The 23,370-nt window shown below is 38.1% G+C and overlaps 3 protein-coding genes across 3 annotated transcripts; 2 read left to right on the top strand and 1 right to left on the bottom strand.

Annotated features, from left to right (window-relative positions):
- Positions 1–5,393: 5,393 nt before the first annotated feature.
- On the top strand, positions 5,394–7,510 carry LOC113340022 (F-box/kelch-repeat protein At3g06240-like). The gene is made up of 2 exons (XM_026585232.1): positions 5,394–6,793; positions 7,494–7,510. The coding sequence occupies exon 1, from the start codon at positions 5,695–5,697 to the stop codon at positions 6,598–6,600; it is 906 nt and encodes a 301-aa protein (XP_026441017.1). The 5' UTR covers positions 5,394–5,694; the 3' UTR covers positions 6,601–6,793; positions 7,494–7,510.
- Positions 7,511–8,621: 1,111 nt separating this feature from the next.
- On the top strand, positions 8,622–12,501 carry LOC113340021 (GTPase-activating protein gyp7-like). Its single transcript, XM_026585231.1, has 5 exons — positions 8,622–8,911; positions 9,101–9,236; positions 9,960–10,009; positions 10,816–10,869; positions 11,017–12,501. Exons 1-5 carry the CDS (start codon positions 8,709–8,711, stop codon positions 12,260–12,262), a joined length of 1,689 nt encoding a protein of 562 aa, XP_026441016.1. The 5' UTR covers positions 8,622–8,708; the 3' UTR covers positions 12,263–12,501.
- A 4,280-nt stretch (positions 12,502–16,781) lies between these two features.
- Positions 16,782–17,837, bottom strand: LOC113339569 (F-box protein CPR1-like). Its single transcript, XM_026584815.1, has one exon. The coding sequence runs from the start codon at positions 17,835–17,837 to the stop codon at positions 16,782–16,784; it is 1,056 nt and encodes a 351-aa protein (XP_026440600.1).
- Between the last annotated feature and the right edge of the window lie 5,533 nt (positions 17,838–23,370).

Genomic DNA, 23,370 nt, shown 5'->3' with positions numbered 1-23,370 from the left:
TCGTTAAATCGTTGGCTAATATGTTTCGAGAACGTCCTAATGAAATCTATTCCATGTTTTGGAAGAGAATTATAAAGAGTTCTTTAACTGGCGAACCGGGAACCCCAATAACCGCAAGTGGAGAGACTTGTATTTTCGATTCAACTACATGAAAAGTTCAATGTGAGAGTATGTTAAAGTAAGAAACATGGTGTACGCACATCATCCACGAGCTCCTCTTACGGAAAAAGTAAGTAATCCGTTATTGTTCTTCGTAAATAGTTCACATCCTTAATAGTTGGCATACTAAAGTTTAAGAATTTCAGCTGGAACGTTTCAATGGGCTATGGAGAATTCGTAACGGGAAAACTATGCTCATTCACCATAAAGAATATACCATGTTATACCGACGTGCTAGGAGGTTCATCGACGAACATTTGACGTGTCAAATTCAAGGGTATCCATATTGACTCTTATGTAGTATGAGATTGATGTAATGTTATTTTCTTAATGAAATCAAAGTATATTCTCGTTGAAGTAGTAATATTTCAAATTTGGGTCGCTACTCTGCTATATGATCAACATAACGACTTCTTTATTTTCAACAAGGGTCGTTATTTGATTCCTTGTAACATATAACGACCCTACCTACCTAAAAATGGTGTTCTCTGGATTTAATGCACATAAAAAGTTGTCACTGTTTAATATGTTCAATCCAACGACTCCAATTTTGAAATTTAAGAAGTACTTGAGGTTTTGTAACTATTAGAGTCGTCATTGGTTTACACATAAAAACTAACGACTAAATATAGGAAAGTACAAGTCTACTCTCTGTATTTATTTCTGTAGAGGTCGTTAGTGTTACATTGATAAAAATTAACGACCAAAATCACCAACTCTAAATTAACATAGAGTCGTTAATAGGATACCCCTATTCCACGACGACTCTAAAGGTCCATATTTGTTGGTCTCCTGGATGATTTTTGGACTTGGAGTCTTCAACCTTGTAATCATCCAAAAACGACCAAAATCCATAACTTTTTAGTAAGTTAAAGTCGTTAATAGAATACCCATATTCCTGGACGACTCTATTTTTGACAAAAAAATTTAAGTTTCTCAGTAAATTATAGAAATAGTCGTTAGTTTGTTATATTAATTGTTGAAGGATTGTTATTCTTTTTCAACTAAAGGGTTTGAAGTCGTCATCGTTTAATATGATAAGATGAAAATCACTATGCTGGGACATTTGTTTGGATATATATTGTTTGATAACAATAACACAAAATTTTAACAACAAACTACTAACATATTAAAAAAACCGACAATGTTTTAATAAACCATTTGATGTAGCAGTAGATAGTTGTATCAAACAATAACCAAACAAACAAACATAAGTTCAAGGTTCATAATTAAAAACATCTCCTCACACAAGAGTACGACCTCCACCCCCGCCTTGACCGCCACCACGCCCTCGACCTCCACCTCGGCCTCGACCTTGACTTGCACTTGGTTCACCAGCTGTTGTCCGGCTTCTCTTACGACGGCCTTGGCTTGTGCTTTCTTCAACGTCTTTTTTTTCTCCGAGATTCCGTCATCTTGGATTCCTCCATCTTCTCTTGCTTCACCACGTTCAGCACGTTCTTGTCTCTTTTGTTCTTGAGTTCTCCTGGGCCTCTTACTTTGCTTAGCCAGATCAACAAACATTTTCTTTGCTTGTGGATTTTAAATGTGGCTGCAATAATCGGCGTACTTATAATGTCGCTCAGGTTCTACCACTTCTCATTTGTCGGCCGTGCAACAAAATGCCTTGATAAGAATCTTTATTCGATCCCTGTATTTGAATTTAAACACCAATTCATATTAAATAGATTATATTTGTATGTTTACGAAAAACACAATACCAAAAATAAATACTAACCACAAGCTTAAGAACGGTGGAATCATCTCTGGTATCAGATCTAGAAGCCGATGAAGATTCCTTGTTGCTCATTCGAGTGCCAGGAGCATCTATCCGGATGACCCGAGGGTGAGAGAATTGTTCATACCATTCCAAGTAGTAATCTGTGGACTCATGACCTTCATTCACATTCTCCCAAAAAGAGACGTCTATCTTGCTATCATGCTTGTGCCTATCATCCCAATGCTTGGTCTTAGGTTCAGGTTGACGAGTAGCCAGACCGACAATTTTTCAAATTGTGGTTGAAACGCGGTTCATAATCCGGTACGGGTGAATCTTGAATATACCCAAGTTGACGCATGATTCTCATCGGATTATACATTGAAAATCCGTAAGGGTAAAACAGAGGGCCGTTGTAATACACGACATCTTCCATTGCGCTCACCCTATCATTCTTATAAGGATCAAATATTACCTATTTAGCAGTGATGTTGTCCAGTTTTTGGCGCATTTCTAAGAATGCATCCTTTTGGTCCTTGTCCTGACAGCCAGTGAACAAGTATCGAGTCCCTCTTGGATTAGTTTTGTTCCATTCTGGGTTGATTTTGACGTTGGTATTGTATTTGAACAATAAAGGGAAGCAGTCGTAAATCCATACCTACATTGACAACAAACAAAATCAAATAAAACATTCCGATTGGAATAAAAATATTTAAAGTAAAAAAAAAAGCATAAATAGAGGATAAATAGAGGAGACAACTTGGTTCAATCAATAAAACATTACCTGGAGTAAAGCCGTATTGCCATGAACTTGAGAAGATCGTAACCGAGATGCATTTGATAACTGACAATTCAAATGTGCTACCATGGCAGTCACCCAAGAGTACTTTTTCACATCTTCCAAAGGATACAAAAGTTGAAGAAGGTTCACACTCACCCGGTTACCCTTGCTGTCGGAAAATATAACCGACACAAGGGTGTACAAGAAATACCCAGCCGCCGCATAACGACATTCCATATCAGAGAGACCATCAAATTTTTCTTTGATTAGTGTTCCAACAAACATCTCCCTAATATCAACTAGTTTGAACTCTTTCTTCGGGTATGTCTTTCCTTTCACGAAACGGCCATATGTCGTCTCTTTATCCCAGCCAAACAATTTCTCGGTCAATCCATAAATTTCTTCCCAACTAAGCTTCTTCTTAAACTTATCATTGGTTGACTTTCTTTCGACCGGGAGCCCTAATATCTGCTCTGCATCATCGGGTGTCAATGCCATCTCACCAAAGGGTAATTGGAATGTATGGGTTTTGTCGTAGATCCTCTCACAAAAACTTGACACCGCAACCTTGTCATATCCAACCACAGAGTTCACAACAGCAGCATACAGAGCAGAGTTTTCAATAATATCTTTCACTCTTTGACATTCATCCTTTAGATCCCATATGGACATTTTCACATAAGAAGATTGTTGCCTGAAGAGACAAACGACATTCTTATGATCCTACAAAGGAATAATAAAGTATTAAAAGAAAATAAAGTTGAAATCAACAAATAAAATATAAAAAAAAACTTAAGATTGTTACGATTGTTTCGTAGATGGTACAATCCCATGTTCCGGGATATCCAAATAAAAATTTGCAGCCATATCTGGGTTCTCCTCTGGCTTTACCACTAGAAAGACGTGTAAGCAACAAATGTTCGTTGGGAATGTGACTCGCGCTCTTTGTAACTGGCTTTCCATCCTTCCGTCTCGATGGTTTCGGCTGCTCTTCCTATTTCTCCTCATCAGCATCCTCACCATCACCACCACCACCACCCTTACCATCGTTACCATCATTACCTTCCTCCTCCTCCTCAGCATCATCACCACCAACACCATTACCACCACCATTTCCATCATCACCACCATTACCACCATCACCACCATTACCACCACCATTACCACCATTGCCATCAACATTAATATCTTCTTGTTCCAGAACTTCATCATCCTCCTCCTCCTCTTCTGCATCGCTTCCGGTAACAGATACAACAGGGGTGGAAGAATCAGAAAAATCATTACCTGGGTCTCTTGGTTCCTTCATAGACAATGGTACCTCATCTGACTTTCTTCCTCGGAATGGACCGACATTCAAGTATCTGGTGTGTCGGGGAGGTTTAGAGGGAGGAGTGGGCATGTGTTTCTTGTCTTTGTTTGGTCTGGAAGGAGTAGTGGGTATATATCGGAACAAGGGTCGTCACAATATTCATTAAAAAGAAAACGACTCTCATATAGTACATGACGACTCTAAGAACAGAAGACGACGACCCTGTGTAAAACATTGACGACTCTATGTGATATAAGTGACGACCCTATAAATATTTTGGACAGAGAGTATGATTGTTTTCAACATTGGGTCGTCATATAGTTACTATATAGAGGTAACGACTCTAATCTAGGGCAAAACTGTACAATCACGACCTAAATAGATATAGTGACGAGTCTTCCAATATTTGGGACAAAGAGACGGTTCATATTTCAATTGGGATTGTTATCATACACAAAAAGGTCGTCAACATATTCAAATCTAGAACAAAAAATTTGCAGTAACAGATTTAGAATCGTTAACTTAAACATCAAACAGAATAACGATTTTTCATAGATTATACATGCATGAATAGAGTCGTTAAGTAATAGGAAAACACAGACTGGCGACCCTATCACTGAAACTGGAAAAATTGATTCCAAAAATCAATCAAACAATCAAAACAGAGACAAATAATCGAAACAAAGGTGGGTTTTAGTTCATTTACTTTCTAATCGGCGCCATTTGTTCTTCTAATTCTTCCCGGCTTGATACTGCAACCTTGGTTTTAAGATTAATCTTCAATTTGGGTTTATCTACGATTTTAGGGTTAGCAAACTTTTGTTTGTACTCATTCGTTCGAGCCATATTTGTAAAGGAAGTTAATCGTCGATTAAAGTTTTTCGTAACGATTACAACGATGAATGCATGATCAAAAAAAAGAAATTGGTCGTCAATGGAGGAAAAGACGAACCGTGGAGGGGAGGAGAAGAGTTTCTGATTTTAATACAATTGGGGGCCAATGTTTAGTGTTAATAGGTTTTTAAGTGGGAAGGGTAAAATAGTATTTTCCCCCTATTTTTTGACTTCCCTATGATTTATGGTATGGGTATAAATTGGTCAGCCCCCAATTATTTTTTGGCACCGCCAATTAAACGAGGTTAATAAAATCGAGATATATTGCCACTCTATGAACCTTGAGCCCAGATAAGATAACATCCGTTGATGTACAATTACTAGTATGGCGAATAGGTCCACGGTCCACCGTCCACACACGATGACGGTCAATGCTACCACCAAGTCCACCCTCCCACCTTGATACCATCGATCATAGAAAACACGTGTCAACATTCAACGGTCAGTGATGTTTAGAAAAACCTTCGTTCCCAAACAAAAACTTCATCCCACTCTCACTCACTCCCAGCCGCCTCACAGGAAGAACTGTAGAAGAAGAAGAATGTCAAGCTTACCGGAGGGAATCATAGAGAACATACTCACAATATTACCAGTCAAATCGATCTCAAGGTTCAGGTGTGTATCCAAAAAGTGGTGTCTGTTATTTCAAAACCATAATTTTATCAAAAAACATCACACAAGCATGCTAATCTAACGAACAAGTTCAAAATCTTGGCGAACATCGACGAAATCCTTGGTGGTGAGATTGAACCTCCTTATCTCTATTCTATTGATAGTGATGATCTATCATCACCACCATTTTTAGGTCATGCTGTTGGGATTGATTTTCCATGTATGGACATACAAGATTTTCCCAGAATTTATGGTTCTTGTGATGGCTTGGTTTGCTTAGCACCATTTTTCGATAATATTTGCATTTGGAACCCTGCAACCCGAGAATATAAAAAAGCACCAGAACCTTTAGCCCGCTTTCCTCATGCACATGGGTTTGGTTTTGATTGCAAGAATGATGATTATAAGGTAGTGAGAATCGGGAGGGCTGAAGATAGTGATCAAACTGTTGAAGGTGTTGAACTTTTTGAAGCTTGCGTTTATTCGCTAGCTTCAAATTCTTGGAAGAATCTTGGTATCATTCGTTATGGTTTTTCAGAAGTCTCAGATAACGGGTTTCATCTTAATGGTGTTTGTCATTGGATTGCTAATACTACTGATGAACGAACTGGAACCGTATCTGCTGTTGTTGTTTGTTTTGATTTTTCGGATGAGACATTCTATGATTTGCCATTACCTAAGAATAATTCAAGTAAGGGTGGAAAGCTTCCCAGGTGGGATTTGGGCATTTGGGAAGGGAAACTCTGTCTGCTTTGTGGGAATGGAATGGGGTGTCAGGTTGATGTGTGGACAATGACGGATAACAAGTGGAGTAAGCACTCGAGCATCACTGCGCTAATAGCTGACATGAATTATAAAAGTCCAATTCAGACCTTACAGAATGGTGAGATCCTATTTTTAAGTGCACATAGAGAGGAATATGGACTTCATTTCATTTCATACGACCCTAAGCTCGAAAGGCCTAGAGCTATGAAGATACATGGTTTCTCAGGCGAAGATGATGAAGTGGTGACTTACATTGAGACCTTAATAGGACTGAACTCCGGTACTTATGTTGGGAAAAAGAAGAAAAATAGAGTACCAAAGAAGAAACAGATACTAATGACTGATATGGATCTGGAATCATGAACCAACAAAGTAAGGGAGGAAGATATGGTAGTGGTGGTAATATTTTTTATCTTTTTGTGATAAAGAAATGGAAGCGGAAATGGTTCAAATACTTTGTTACATGTAGTAGTGGATTAGCGAAGAACCAATTTGAGTTCAGGCGCACGGTGTGGATGATACAATGGCTTTTCGGGCAATTTGAGTTCCAAACAAAGTAATTTCTATGCACTTTGCTTTTCTAGTATTTTTATATTCTTATGCGACTGAATGTAGAAACCAAGCACAACAGATATATTTCTTCATCAACTTTAGTTAGTTCCGCTTTCTTTAAATATTTTGTAGGTGTTTCAAATTTTTATATGCGAATTAGTTTGCAGTATCCAAGCATCACATATTGTTTAGTCTGTTTTCTAATTGCTGTGTCATTATGTTGGTGCATGAGTAGAAATGCATAAATTGTTAGTATATAGAGATGAATTGGTCTCTCATTCAAAGAGGGAAATTTTCATGAAAGTGGGCTCATTCCCATGTAGTTTTTTCTGTTTTCTCACCGTTGTAGCTTTATTTTGGTGCTTGTATAGAAATGTTTGTATTACTAGTATATAGAGATGGAACAAGAAATTGCACTTATAAAAACTCTTTGAAAACAAATAGATTTAAAGTTGATGGTATAACTTCATTACTTATAAAATGGATGTACAGATAAATCGTGATCGGTTAAGATTATTATCTGTGGTTGTGGATGCTTTAGCTTCTTTTGTAAAGCGTCTGCAACCTTTTTCCCTTTTGGCTGCGTGAAGCAGAAGGTGAAGGAAAAGCTATTGGTTTTAAGTTTTGTAAAAGTCCGCTGCATTAGCATCTCCCTCAGTTTTCACATCTGTTAAGCCAATTTTCTGTCGCCCATTTGTTTGCAGATTTAGTTCACTGCACCTTGCTAGGAATCATTCTCAGAAACCTGCTGCTTACGCCATGTTCTTCTCCCATTAATAAAACCCGAGCCTTCTTTTAGAATATGAGTCAAAAGCTGCATTCATTATGTAGTTAAAGCTTCGTAGTATTTGAGGTTTCCATGTACTGCTAATGGTTTCAGCTCCGGTAAATCGGTGCCCTGTGGTCCAATTGTAAGTTTATTGCCAATGCTGGAGATATTGTTTGGGTTAGGTTTGATTTCCTTTAATCACTGACTCAAATTGGTGCCCTGTGTCAGCTCAAGACTCTCTTGTATCTTCCCACCCTAGTGTGTTTTCAAGCCACTTAAATTGTACATTGCGCCAGAAAATGAGGTTACTGGAATGATTAGACAAGGAGTAGAGACCAATTTCTGATCAGGGTCTAAAGCTTATCATTTTTAATGCATCATCTTATAAGAGGCAGCTTAGCTGATGCAGAAAATTAGTCTGGAAAAGAGGCATGGTTTCATGGGTTAGAGGGAAGATTTGAGTTTACAGTGCTCAAAATTTGGGTACTTTTGGGATAATTTTCTTCTTGTATTGTTTTGAGTTTCCTTTGGTTTAAAGAGAATTACTGTATTTGCATCGCACGAAATCGAAGAAAATCCCACAGTTTAGTCATTTTTTGGATTATTAACTCCTCCAAATCAGTCTGTCCCATTGGCACTACGCAAACAAAAAGCCAACATTGGTTTATAGGACCATATCCTCATCTGGAAATTCCTTCAGTGAGGCAGATTTTGGGTCTTTTTGACAAATTTATAGTCAAGACCACAAGGGTACATTTCTAAACCTGAAGAGGCACTTCAAGCCTCAAGGGCACACCCCATATTGTAAGTACATGATAAGGTGTGTTGAGATGTACTCAAAGTTGACTACACCAAATCACTACTAGGATTGGATATGTCCACCGTCCAGACGGTCAATGTTACCGAGTCCCACCTTGATATTGTCAACATTTTAACGGTAGGTGATGTGATCGAAACACCTTCACTCCCGTACTCCCAAATCCAGTAAAGTATTATATCAAACTCAGTTACTACTTTTTCAGAGCAAGAGAGAGGGGGGAAGTTTCACTTGGTAATGGTGGTGGTGGTGGTGGTGGTGGACAACCCCAAATCATCATCTTCATTATTATTATTGTCGTTCTCTGTGGCGGTGGTTGCGGTGGTTCTCTCAATGGCTCAGTGGTATTCAGGCGGTGGTGGTGGTAGGGAAGGGTTAAAGAAATTACTGTTTGTTGCAGGGAGTAGTGGTGGTGGAATCTTCGGTGGTGGTGCTGCTGGTACCAACGCCTGGAAGCCTAATAATGTTGGAATAGCAGTTGCAGTCACAGCCATGGCTGGTATTGCCTTGGCTGCCACCGTCGTTTACTCTCGCAGGTAATTAAATTTCACAAAAACCCCTAAATTAACAAATTTACAATCAAATTTTTGATTAGGGATTTGGTGGATTAGAACAATTATAAACCTAGTAACTACTAATTTGAGATCCGATCTTGAATTACTCCATTATTTCTCTAGTCCAATTTAGATGGTTAGCGGTTGTAATTGAGCATTTTTCATTTTCAGGGGGCATCTAAGATCACCATGGTCTTTTAGGAGAAGAAAACATCCACTTTCGAACCAACAGTGGAAAAATCTATTCGACGAAGACGGGAAATTCAGTGATGGTGGAGCCAAGTTTTTGAAGAAAGTTCGCAGTGGTGTGAGTTATTCCACTTCTTCCTTATGCTGCTATGCTTTTTTTTTTTTAAACACTGCATTACTTAAAGTTTCCAATTAATCTTTGAAGTTGTTTTATTTTTCGAATAAAAATGTTGATTGTGTGTGTTAAGAAATGAAAATTTTATGCATGTTGGACCACCCGACAACTCATACATAGTCGGTCATATGACATTCTATTTAGAGCATACTGACCGGTAGTTTGCTAGTAGTATTTTAAACGGTCAGTCCACTTTTGAAATACTTCATTCCTCTACAAATTCGAGCTTTTGCTCTCTATAGCCTGCTGTTATGGACACAACCACTAGGTACTGCAGCTATACATGTACACACTACACAATGATTAAATTTTTGAGTGCGAGAAATTGAAATAGAATCACATTCACCAGTCTAGATCAACTACTTATTATTGTAAATTAGGCTGCTATTGAATTTAGAAGTAATCCCACTAAACCAAAAGTTTAAACTATACAAAAAGGTGTTTATGAAGTTGGTTCAAGTTTGGAAAAATCTATTCGATGAGGATGGAAAATTCAGTGATGGCGGAGTTGAGTTTTTGAAAAAAGTTTGGAGTGGTGTGAGTCATTTCAGTTCTTTCCTATGCTATGCTTTTGTATAGACTGCATTGCTTTAAGCTTCCTTGATGCAGACTTTTCTGTGATTCATATTTGTTGCTATCAGATCTCACTCCTCATTGTCGGTGCAGGGAGTTGATCCAAGCATTAGGGCTGAGGTTTGGCCATTTCTCCTTGGAGTGTAAGCATTTTTAACCCTTGTTCTTCTTTTCTGTGCATTTCAAGATAGTGCATAGGTTCTTTGTCTTGCTTAGAAATTTCACGATGCTTGAAGTCTATAAAATTACAAAAGTAGTAGAACTTCCATATATAAATCACAGCTTAGGGAGAATTACCGTTTCACGGCTTCCAGGTTATCAAGATAGCGCTTATAATAGGTTCTTTATCTTTCTATTAGAAATTTCACGATGCTTGAAGTTTATAAAATTACAAGGGAAGTAGAACTTCCTTATATAAATCACAGCTTAGGGAGAATTACTGTTCCATGGCATCTGGGGTATCAAGAAATGCTTATAATAGATTCTTAGTCTCGCTATTACAAATTCCATGATGATTGAAATTCAAATTACAAGGGTTGTAGAACTTCCGTTTATAAATCTGAGCTTAGGGAGAATTACTGTTCCATTGTATCTAGGTTATCAATGTATTCGGTTTTGCCAGGGTAGTAGAACTTCCGATATAAATGTGAGCTAAGGGTAATTTAGGTTATTAGTATGTGGTATATCTTGATCATATAGATGGTGTTGAGCATCAGGAGCATGTTCATCAGACGTCTCAAATTGAAGAGGTTAATCCTAAGTCTTCCATATTCTTTTGAACAAACTACAACTAGTTGGCAGGATCAGTAACATCTGTAATCTTCGATGGCAAGATTGTATGCTGGCATTTAAGAAACTTTACCTTTGTTGCTGGTGATGATAATGATCCTGTATTTAAATGGCAAGGCTTCTTTGTTTGACTTACCTCTGTATTGATGTCTTTCCACAGTTATGACCTGAGCAGCACTAAAGAAGAAAGAGAGATCACTAGAAGACAAAAGAGGTAGAATTGTCTACTTTTTGTCTTATTCCTGTTATCGTATGGTTCAGTGCTTCAGGTAGAATCATGTGAATATTTACATGCTTTTTGGCATCCTCTTTCAATCAATTTATAGGATTTTGATTGGAGATTCGCTTTTCCCTGATGCAGAAAACAGTTTGAGAAGTTACGGAAACAGTGCAAACATCTTTTAAAGCGCATTGATGATGAGCGTGTTAAACAGAATGCAACCACTGTACCAGACAATAGTGGGGACAGTGAGAGTATTGTCGAAGATCCAGATTCACCTGCTTCAAAAGATGTGATTGCCGAGGAATCCTCCTCTATTGTTAAAGAGAGCCCAGATTGTGAGGACTCACATGAGAAGGTTCATGATCAATCCCCTCATTGTGCCTACTCAGACAACAACGAAAGTGGAATTACAAGCGTTGATGTCTCTGTAGCTGGTACAGAATCATCTGACTCAGATTCTATTGAAGAACCTGAGAGTAGGCAGACTTCTGCTGCTATTGAAAGTAGTGATGAAAATGATCCTGACAAGCCTACTGATGCCAAATCTTCACCCTCCAAAGCAGGCAGTTCGAAAGTCCATAGAGATGAAGACTTCGAGACATGGCAGAGAATCATCCGACTTGATGCTGTGAGGACGAATGGAGAATGGATTGTTTACTCTCCAACTCAGGCTGCTGTGTCCAAGGATATGGCGCACAGTCTAGCAGAGGCAGTGGGGTTGAAGGACTATGACCACCTGGAACCCTGTAGAGTCTTTCATGCAGCGCGTCTAGTTGCAATACTCGAAGCTTATGCACTCTATGATGACGAGATTGGATATTGTCAGGGAATGAGCGACCTTTTGTCCCCTATAGCTGCCATGGTGGAAGAGGATTATGAGGCTTTTTGGTGCTTTGTGGGATTCATGAAGAAAGCCAGGCACAACTTCAGGCTCGATGAAGTCGGAATCAGAAGGCAGTTAAACACTGTTGCCAAGATTATCAAGTTCAAAGATTCCCATCTCTACAGACATCTAGAGAAGATGCAGGCTGAAGACTGTTTTTTCGTGTACAGAATGGTGGTGGTTCTTTTCAGACGAGAGCTTACATTTGAGCAAACAGTATGTCTGTGGGAGGTAATGTGGGCAGACCAGGCAGCTATCAGGGCTAGAATTGGAAGCAACTCATCCTGGGGGAGAATAAGGTACAAGGCACCACCAACAGAGGATCTGTTGCTTTATGCGATTGCAGCTTGTGTACTGCAGCGTAGGAAACTAATCATAGAGATGTACAGCAGCATGGATGAAATAATAAGAGAATGCAACAACATGGCCGGGCACTTGGATGTTTGGAAATTACTTGATGATGCCCATGAGTTGGTGATGAACCTCCATGATAAGATATGAAACAAAAAGACCCTATCGCGTCTCTTTCTCTTTTCTCGTCCGTTACTACATTTTTATTTTATTTTGCTAGAAAAGAAACCATTATATTAAAGAAGATTGTTGAAGAGAAAAGTTGGAACAGTGCCCAACCATTCACCTTGAGTTCTTGTTCTTGTACAAAACTTGGAAGCTGTGACAGCTAAATCGTTGTAATCTCTACTTAGAAATTCTACTTTGGCAAAAGAAAAATCTTTAAGATAGTTTTTGCAACCATTTAGATTAGTATTCCTGAACCAGTTAGTCCGGTTGTTATTAACTTTAGCCCTGTCTCTTTCTTTGGCCCACATTATTGCCTCTAGTAGAGCTTTCAGCCTGCTCCGCGTTCGTTCCTAGTTATTCCTCGGATGATTTTGCATGCTTCAAAATTTCCTCAAGTAGACATTAAAATCAGATGTTCAGTATTCTCTGAGCTATTAGAGCTTCTCCAATGGCATGTGTGTGGAGATAAATGTCAAAATACATCTAGGATGCACATCCATTTTCTCTAAAATCATTTTCCAACCCGGATGTCATAAATCAATGTATGCATGACTTTAGGTAGAAAACGTTAAGAGGAATGTCTAGTTTCCCACATTCGCCTTGACGTTGTCTACCATCCTAGTCATCTTTTTTAAATTAAAAATATATTTTATTTACTAAAATAAAAAAATCAATTCAACATATTTAAATATAAACTACATAACCTTTGATTGGGAGCCGAGCAACAAGCTGAGCTCCAACCCCTTTCTGAATAACAACACCCAACCTATGGAAAATAAAGCTTCCTGAACCACTACCGGCGTCATTGCTAATTAAACAATTCTTTAGACGCTTGAAAAAAGAAATAAAATCATCACTAAGCTCTCCTAAAGTAGTAAAAGCTAAGACACCCAAACCATAACCATGAGCAACACAATCAGACAAATATTTAGTACGTTTGCGCGAAATTTCTCTCGAAATAGCCTGCCTCGGAATAAAGGCACGAACACCATCACCGGTGAAGGGAGAGACCCCTGTGACATTCATACACACATCTTGCCCGTTTTCCCAATTGAGTACAAGGATATCGGCTGGGCGTAAGTCCTTGTTATCGTCTGATAAAATACCCAGGTTCGCTTCCTTGCGTGCAGGTACACAAGCCTTGTAGCAGATATCGATAGCTAAATCACGAACTAAGCCATGACGAAACTTAATCCCAACGTCTTTAGTACAATGAAGCGCATGATCGCTAAAAATATCCATAGGTTTATTGCAGCAAGAGCATAACCCACCTTCGACGAACAAAGGTATACCAAGACGATAACAAACTACAGCCCTGAACTGTCGGGGACCAAGGCACTGACCAAGTCCACTAATAGGGACAACCAAAAGATAATCCTGAGCATGCTTGATCTGGTTACACTGCCATAGCATTGAATCTCTAGCAGATAAAGTAAACTGGACAGGGATTCGCTTCTTGACCGTGTCGAAATAAGTAACTTCCAGGGAGTGCATTGAAGGGGGCAGTGTCGTCGACGCAATAAGTAGAAGGAAAATCACAGACCTGAGTAAATTTCTGAAGAGCTAACTTGTAAGCAGCACCATTGTCGTCTGGGAATAAACTACTAAGTATCACCTTCCGCACCGAGGCCGTCTGGCTCTGAGAGGCAAGATAACAGTAGGTGCGAGTGTCTGCCATAGTGTAAATACCAAGGCCACCATCTTTGATAGGCAGTGTAGCTAATCTCTGTTGCAGAGGACCGAAGCCAGCTCCATCACCCGTTATCAGAAGCCTCAAATACTTGAGTAGGTGATCATCAAAGAGGTCCGTGGCTTGTTGTATAGCAGCAGGATTGGTGGGGCGCATAGCAAAATATAGTCTGGAGACACCAACACAGTTACGAAGCAGCAACATCTCACTCTGAGGGTCCTTAAGCTTTTTGATAGCCGATATTAGTTGAATAGACTTGTTCACCCTACCCAAAAACATGTCGCTCATGAAATTCATGTTCAAACTCACAGGTCCACCCAAAATTTTAACACCTTTGCTCGGCTTCCCAATATCTTTGGGGAAAACACCCTCCTCGAGGCTGCGAGGATCAAGAGTAGGACAAAAAACCTCAGTTTTCCTGATATTGAGATGCAAGCCTCTAGCCGGTCCTTCAGATTATATAATTTTCAAAGCTTGGGCAACCTTCAACGTGTCTCCGACAATATTGCCATCGTAAAGATACCAAGCGTGTAAATCAAGCTTGCAACGAGAAGCAATGGACTTCACTAGAGGGTGAAGAGACAAAGCAAACAGAAGGGGACCGAGCGGATCACCTTTCTGAACCCCCAAAGAAGAAGACAAGATGTACTGGTCATAAAAAAGTTTAGCATTCCTAGCATAACAGAATTCAACCCAGCGAGAAATACCTGGACAATGAAGCCGAACCTCTCTAATGAGATGAGACCTGCACACCATATTGAAAGCATTCGAGAAGTCAATAAGTAACATCGACATCTTATCTGAGTGCCCTTTTAGCTCCAGCAAACCATTTACAACATGAAGTATACCTTCTCCCCCAACTGGCACACCAACCCCAAACGGATGATCTCCTATATAATAAAACATGGCTTTTCCAACTGAGAATGCGACTACCTTAGAGACCAATCGTCGCCAGATAGTGCCTACCGCAATAGGCCTTAAACCACCACCAGGTTTGAGTAGAGGCGTAAGAGGTGCACTGGCGATGAGCTCCCCCAAGACCTTAGGGCACTTGTCATCTAACCAAAGGTTGACCACACCCGTGATCGAAGATAACAAATCATCTGCCACTACCACTGCTGCACCACTCAAAGCGTCAACCAGATGTTGCGCACGCAAACCATCACGACCACAAGAAGTTCCTCTAGGGAAACTCCTGATAGCACCCCGAACAGCCCGTGAATCAACCGAGACCGGATCACCACAAAAATCTTCCTCTGGAATGGAAGGAGGTGGAGCGGTAGGATGCTTCGCTTGTAAGTCTAAAAAAGTGTTACCGCTGCGAGGAGCAACACCGTTCGAATATAATACACGAATCGCCACTGCATAATGTCCAAACTCAAGCTTCTTTCATCAAGCACTCAAGTTTGACGAATCTGCCTTCTTCTCACTGTCTTGTTTGGCGCTTTGATGGTGACACGGCAACTGAAGCAACTTTGTAATCAGCTTAAAACATCCCCCTGGTTCTTTCCAAACCAACAAAGCCTGCTGAATAGCCGCTACCTGCAGTCGTTTACGATTGCATGACTTCTCATCTGCTTTGGGTCTGTAACGTACCGGCGTGCAAATAGGGAGGAGGATTAAGCGAATCCAAGAAACAATATCCGAAGGTTTACTTAGCACACTGTCTAAGCAAACTTTCAAATTGCGGGAGAAACTCAACCTGCACTTATGAGGGATGCTGGAAACCGTGGAAAAAGAGCGCTGGAAAACAACACAAAGCAAGTCAGGGGTTAAAGAAAACTCCTCATCAAACAACGCCTTGGTAGACAACACCTCAACAGACAACGCCTTGTCATTGCAACTAGCAGGAGCAGAGACGATGGAAACAAAAGCAGGTTCGAAAGGTGAGACTGCAGGCCTGTCGATACCGTGAAGAAGAAAATCCACAGAGCTGCCGTTAAATGGACCTGCAATGGTGTCGCAATGAACGCCTTTTCCTTTGCAAGGAGACTTCCAGGTATGGAGAGTCATACACCGGGTGCAAAGCCACATGCGTAATTGCTGCAGCAAGTCTTCCCAGGCGCTGAAAACTTCACTGTCGTCGGATATGAGAGCTCTGCACTGAGCATTATCCTTCGAAAAAGAATGCTTAGCTTGCAAATGATGCAAGATAGAACCTCCAGCGTAACCCCTCCCATTAACTCCATTGCCGCAACTGTCGAATTTTTTGAATGGATAATTCACATACCCATTCTGAGAAGTCGAATCAGCTGATGGTGATGGCGTTGTCCGAGGTGATGGAGGGGGTTTAAGGGCAGATCGAGAAGCATACTTGACTGAGGCCGTCATGGAAGAAGGCTGAAGTTTACAAAAAAGATAAACCCTAAACGAAAAGGAAAGCAAACCCTAGGCGAAAACAGCAAATGTGAAAAACTGAAAAACAAAACCCGTGGAAGCAAAAGAGGAAGAAAAGAAAACGGGAAGGAAAAGCGATCAAAGAAAACAAAGGAATCGAATGAGACAAATCCGATGCAGATCCCTGGATTTTAGTCGCCATGGCTCGTCGCCGGAGAGGAGAGAGAATTTTTACTAAAATTAATTCTAATACAATAAATAATCATTTTTAGATGTAATAAAATCTTAAAATTACTAAACATACAATTTACATTTAATAAAAAAATCATCACAAACAACATCATTGGAGATGAATAACTTTTTTCACCTAAATTTAAGGAATATTTGGAATGAAGATGTCTTGTTTGTGTTGCCACATATGAATAAAGGTGATAAATCAGAAATCAGAACATACTATTGCGTTGCAAAGAGCCCTTAACTAGCACCATCAAATTTTTTTATCTTCTGAACAGGCAAAAGAGTCTCAGGGGTTGTGAACATGCCATAGATAAATGACGGTGATAAATCAGATATTTTGATGTCTCGAAAGGTGTTCGTATCTATGTCATATATGTATAGAGTTACGAAATCCCTGGCTTCCCAAGGTTTGATGATAATCTGTCTTGTTCCTTGAACCACATGAAAATAAAAAAGCTCTCTAATTGAGCATTCCAAATGAAGTATAAAGGTTTGTCCCAACCATGTCACCTCAGTCTTCAGTCTGTAGTCATCATATGATCTCCACAACTTCACCACATTCTTATCTAACCTATCAATGAGAGCTATGTGTCCATCTACTTCTAGGAGATACTCGGCCCGCCCACTTACTTCTGGATTCCTATGAGAGCTAAAAATAACGTCTGGGATTTGAATCACCCTAAACTTTTCAGTTCCGACGTCAAATGCCAAAATGACTTCAACATCCGGCGGTTGGCAGAATTTATGGCCACAATTCCTCCGGTAAATTGAGCCGTTTGCGTAAACCTCTTCTCTAAATGGCTTAACCGGTGGTAACTCATCTATCCTCCTCCATTCATTTTCTCCCAACGTAAAAACTTGAACGATATGCTCAACTTTTCCACCAAATCTTGATATATCCCAGATACAGAGTATTTTATGTTTACCAGTGGAAGGGTCGAAACCGAAACCATAAGTTGGAATCGCAGTAACCAGAGACCCTGTCTTTGGTGGAACTGGTATAGAAACCCATGGAATAACTTGTCGAGTCCCAAGGTTGTAGACACAAGATAAACCATTAAGGATATCAATAAACGAAAACAAACCATTGATAGGCTTGAGTATAACAACTCGACTCCACGGAATCGTCACTTTATAAAGAGCTTCTCCGCCTTGGAACTCATATTTAGGCGTATAGACTTGTATGGAACTATCCTTGTACATCATGATAAATAGTTGAGAATGCGATCTTGATTGGTGTAGCTTAACAAAAGATGAATCATAAGTAAGTGCTTCCAACTTTTGGATACACATTTAAATTTCATAAGAGACTTTACAGGAAGGTTGCTAAGTATTTGATGCATTGAATTGGTATCAAGAAGGTTTGAAAGTTCCGTTTCCTCCATCTTCATCATCTTGTTTCTACTGGTCTGATAAGAGAAACCAAATCAACAAAGGGAAAGTTACAATTTAAGGTACAAAATTGAATCAGTACAGTAATGAGTATTTGAATAAACTTAGTCAAGACATTATGTTGAACAAACACTACAGGGATGTATAGAATCAGGATTTATATGGATAAAAATAGATGCTCGTTTACCTGAAGACTTATAATGTTTATTAAAAAATTCTTGACTAGATTTATAATGTTTCTTAAAAAAATCTAACGGATATATGGGCTGATAAATATTAAATTGATAAATGATAATCATAAATTTTACCATACAATGGTTATCATTCTAAGATAATCATAATCATAGAATGATAAATTCTAAGATAATCATAATCATAAATTGATAAACAATGGTTATCATTCAAAGATAATCATAATCATAAAAAATCTAATGGATATCATAATCATAAATATGAATTATTATGATATAGGGGTTGTCTGCATGATTTATAAAGGGGATACCAGTTCTACTAAGTGTTGATACCGTTTCATATAGGAAAAAAAGATCCCACCGATCCTGGCCGTTGGATCGATGAAATGGTATCAGCACTTAGTAGGACTGGTGTCCCCCTTGATAAATCGTGGCTAAACGGTAACCATTATTTTCAAAATAAATTTTTCCAAACACTTTTTTTTCCAAATAATTGATTATCTTAGAATGACGATCTTAAAAAGGAGAGGAAAGAGCAATGATCTAGGATATGTTTTTAACCATATGTTGTTTTTTTTGTCTCTTTTTTGATAGTTTCGAAAAAATAAGAAGAAAAAATTCAATTTGAGTTTCTTAGAAAAAATAATTGATTACAGTAAAAACTTCATATATTTAATAGTCTTGGGACTTCACAAAATTATTAATATATGAAGGTATACCAAAAAAGGTTGCTCGACAAGAAGCTTTAAACATGCTCGATAACTTGAAAATATTTTGCCTTCAACAAGAAGGCGCACAATCAGAAGATGCGATAACAATCCAAAACATTACATCAAACATCTACGGATACATATTTTTCTTTGTCTTAAATTTTGATGTAACAAGATCTATAATTTTCCGATTATGTCTATTATATTAATATATATGGAGGTAAATTCCTTATAATGGGACTAGAAAAATCTATTAATATTATAATATGGAGTTTATTACTATTTATAACTGGCCCAAGTTGGAACCACGATTTTTTATTAATATATAAAGCTTATTAATATACGGAGTATCAATATATGGAATTTCTATGGAAATAATGAATTTTTTCAATTACGATTAAAATAAGCAATTATTATAATGGTTATTAAATACATATAAAATTCAATATAATATGTATAATGTATTATGGGCTGATAATTTTCGGATTATAATGGACTGGATTATGATTATGAATATCTATGTAAATCCTAATATGTTAAAGAAGCTACAGAGAAATTTGGAGATTGCTCAACTTATTGAATGAACGATATGAACTCAATACCATATCAAAGAACATCGATTAACACAATTAAAGATTGTTTCAGAAATTAATTAATTCAATATTAAGGAAAACATTGAAGACAGAAGTTTGTTGTTTGAATTGAACGAAAAAAAAGTAGAAAATAAAGAATTGGAATTGGAACTGGAATTGAGATAACAATCATAAAGATCAATGAGAGGAACTTACCTCCAAAGTACAGTAAGAAAAGCAAATCCTTCCTCGTAATTAGAAGACCTTGATGAAAATAAGGGTCGACGGTAACTAGCGATGGATGATTAGGAAATCCTTGTCCCTTGTAGAAAAGAAAATTAGGCTAATTTAGGAAGGAAGCACGTCACTTTCCGGTCGGTTTCTTCTTCTCACCTTGTGATTCATCATTATAAGGACTCGACTCAGTAGACACGTGTAAGCTAGCAAAGAGCTAGGAGGCTGGCCGGACCAATGGAAATACCAAGAGCCAAAACTGTATAGCCAAGTGACTGAACAACGAAGAATCTATGTCCGAAAAGATCAAGGAAATCAAAGAGAAGCAAACTTCAATAAAGTAACTCTACATGGACTTGTCGCGTTGTACTCTTTTTCCTTCGTTGAGGTTTTGTCTCACTGGGTTTTCCTTGACAAGGTTTTAATGAGGAAACATAAGCGAGTCTGATTGTGCCTCGAGTCTTCTCAAAGGCTTGGCTCCGACCGATATACATCCAAATCCGAAGTCATGATCAACAGGGGGCTCCGAGAAGGCAAGAAGATATGCCAAGACAGTGAGTCATAGATGCAATCCGAAATACAAGCTACGACTGATTGTCAAGTCTGCAAGCCTTGACAACACAGTCAGGGGGCTAATGTAAACACATGAATTTGATAGCATGGGTGTGCCCGTAGCAAGGAGATGCTGTTGTATAATAAAGCTCATATTGTAAGGAGGTTTTCCACTTGAGGTGTACATGTAAGCCACTGATAAAATAGATAGTATTCAAAGAAATTTCTTTTGGAATAAAGATAACCATGGTAGAAAATGGTTCTCTAAATCCTGGGATGCTGTGGCTTGTCCTAAACACTTAAGAGGCTTGAACATTAGAAAAGCAGCAGAGTTTAATAGAGCTCTTCTTACGAAGCTTGCATGGAGATCAGTCAATGAACAAGATATTTTGGGGGTTAAAATTATGGCACACAAATATTTTCCTGATTTTAACCATCTATCTGATTCCATGAGTGCTAATGGCTCTTGGATCTGGAGAGGGATATGTCATGGTTTAGAGGTAGTTAAACAACACTCTTGTTGGGAAGTGGCTAATGGCACAGATATCAATATTTGGAAGGATGTGTGGGTCCCTAGTTTAGCAAAGCAAGTGCCTAGTAATATGTCTTCTAGCTCAATTTCTAAAGTTTCTCAACTTATAGATAATGACACTAGAAATTGGAACCTTAACATGTTAAAAGCCTTGTTTACTAATGATATTGTGGAGCAGATTTTGAAAATTAGATTACCTATGAAAGGCAGAGATCAAACTAGATGGTTAGGTACCTGAAAGTGGTAGATATACTATGAAATCTTCTTATAACATCTTATTGCAGGAATCTCAATATGTTCAAAGTATTCAAAATATAGGTGTACCACATTTCTCATGGAAAAAATTATGGAAAATTGAACTGCCTCCTAAAGTTCTTCACTTTATTTGGAAATATTGCACAACTGTGTTGCAACTAGAGATAAACTTCATAAGGTGGTTAGTAACATTGACCCTCTATGTATCCTGTGTAAGTCTAATACTAAAACTTGTCAGCATTTGTTACTGGATTTTCATGTTTCTCAAAGGTTATGGTTTGCTCTTGATCATGCTTTAGTAGGTTTAAGTCCAAATATTAACCTTATTGACCAGTTAACTGACTTATTCAATGCTAATAATTTTTGGGACAACTCAATGCAGGTAAGAGTAAGGTATATTTGATGTGTTCTATGGTGGATTTGGAAACACAGATGTGTAATTGTGTTTGATAAACTTTAGTTTAATCCCACCAATTTCATTCAGACTGTGAAAGATTTTATTAATGACTGTGAAACATCTATCCTACCTATTACAAGAGTTGTTGTAGCATATGATACCATTATATGGCAACCGCCAGAAGAGTCTTTTTTGAAATTGAACTTTGATGCACCTTTCATTTATGTAGATCATCCAATGGGCTTTGGATTAATCATTCGTGATGCTACATGTACCTTTGTTAAAGCCAAAGGTGGGATTGGAAAAGCTATAGATGAAGAGCAGGCAGAGGTTGTTGCAGCTTTAGAGGCACTAAGATGGGCTAAAGGAAAGGACACTCAACATTTGGTGCTTGAAGGAGACAGTCTCAGTGTAATAAATGCTATTAATGGTGTTAGTGATTCAATAAATTGGACTACAAATAGTGTAGTTCAAGATTGCATTTCTATTCTAAAGACTTGTCCTAGTTGGTCTTGTAGCTATGCCAAGAGACAAGCAAATCAGGTAGCAGACTCTATAGCAAAAAAATCAAGAACAAAAAAATAAATAAATAATAATAATAATAATAATAACCTAAATAATGAAAGGTAGGTTAGAAATTATATAAAATAATTAGATAAGGGACGATCCTGATTTGATATTTGAATCCGACTTTTGTCTTTTTCTTCTATCCCTAATTAGTTTTCATATCCCCCAATTGCGCGTTCTTTTGATAATGTATTTTCAAACTCATTTCTAGCTTTTCCACTTAATCAAGTAGAAAAGAAACGTCATAAAGTGGATGGTACACAAGTGAGGAAAAACCCTTTTACATGAGCTGGAGAAGCCACCGTGAAGTAAGGGTGTGCTGTTTTTGGGCATACATGAAGCTTATTAGGCATACTGAATAAGACAAAAAAGGATGTGAAATAACAAATCAGAAGCCCCCTTAACCAATTTTTTTTAATGGAAAATGTACCCTTTACGTATTAGTGTTAGTAATCTGGATTAGTGATTAAAACTTTTGTTTAGTGATTAAGATAATTTTTCAAAATTATAAAGGTTTGGTAATGAAAAAATTTGGGGAAAAAAAATCTAAGTTTTATTGAGAAGGAGAGAAGGAAAAGGATAAAGTGAGAAAACTTTTTTTTTGATTCAATGGAAGATGAGGAGGGTCATTATTCATCTAAAAAACCTAGGAAAATACACATCAACTACAACAATGATTCCCAAATGGATGATTTCTTAGATTATGAGAATGATTTTACACAAACTCAAACTCAAACACAAACTCAAAATGATGATTTTTATGAGCCAAATCCAGATGATGAATACATATATGAGGAACCCAGTGCTTCTAATACACATGTACACTTCTATCTTATGCTAAATCTCACTTACATAGCTCGAAATTATGAAAAGTTTGGGTTTTTTCGTCATGGTTCGGCGAACCAGGTTTAGGTTCGGCTTAAATCTATGAGCCGAACCAACCAGTCGATAAACGGTTCGGCTCGCTGAAACTGTTTACATCATGCTCCGAACATATATGTTCCAATTCCAACCCATTTGATAGACACTATGTCGGCTTATATGAAATTTTAATTTAAAGCTGAACCTACTCCTGAAAGTTCTGGAATAAAATTTTTTAATGGTTCGGCTTATATAATGAAAATCGTATGAGACGACCTTACAATTAATAATTGTTGGGTAAATATTTGTTACTGGTTCGGCACATATTTAGAATGTCGTATAAGCCGAAACCTTTATATGTTCACGGTTTGGCACAAAATATGACTATCTTATGAGCCGAACATAACTATTAATTTCCCTTTGTAGTATTTAACCTTGTGATATTCTTTGTAGATCGTGCTTAGCGGACCTGTACCCATGGAAAATCAACCTGATCCAGTAGACATAATTCATGAAGATACTAAGGATCACTTCCAAAATGATTTGGTATGTAAGAAGTTTTT

The sequence above is a fragment of the Papaver somniferum genome, unplaced genomic scaffold, assembly GCF_003573695.1.
Source record: "Papaver somniferum cultivar HN1 unplaced genomic scaffold, ASM357369v1 unplaced-scaffold_21, whole genome shotgun sequence".
Classification (NCBI taxonomy): domain Eukaryota; kingdom Viridiplantae; phylum Streptophyta; class Magnoliopsida; order Ranunculales; family Papaveraceae; genus Papaver; species Papaver somniferum.
This window is presented reverse-complemented; position numbering and strand designations above follow the sequence as displayed.

Excerpts from the sequence above, each read along its gene's own strand:
- LOC113340022 (XM_026585232.1), top strand. The coding sequence starts at position 5,695 with ATGGACATACAAGATTTTCCCAGAATTTATGGTTCTTGTGATGGCTTG.
- LOC113340021 (XM_026585231.1), top strand. The coding sequence starts at position 8,709 with ATGGCTCAGTGGTATTCAGGCGGTGGTGGTGGTAGGGAAGGGTTAAAG. Across the intron at positions 8,912-9,100 it reads ACCGTCGTTTACTCTCGCAG|GGGGCATCTAAGATCACCAT; the intron begins GTAATTAAATTT and ends TTTCATTTTCAG. Across the intron at positions 9,237-9,959 it reads TGAAGAAAGTTCGCAGTGGT|GGAGTTGATCCAAGCATTAG; the intron begins GTGAGTTATTCC and ends TTGTCGGTGCAG.
- LOC113339569 (XM_026584815.1), bottom strand. The coding sequence starts at position 17,837 with ATGTGTATCCAAAAGTTGGAAGCACTTACTTATGATTCATCTTTTGTT.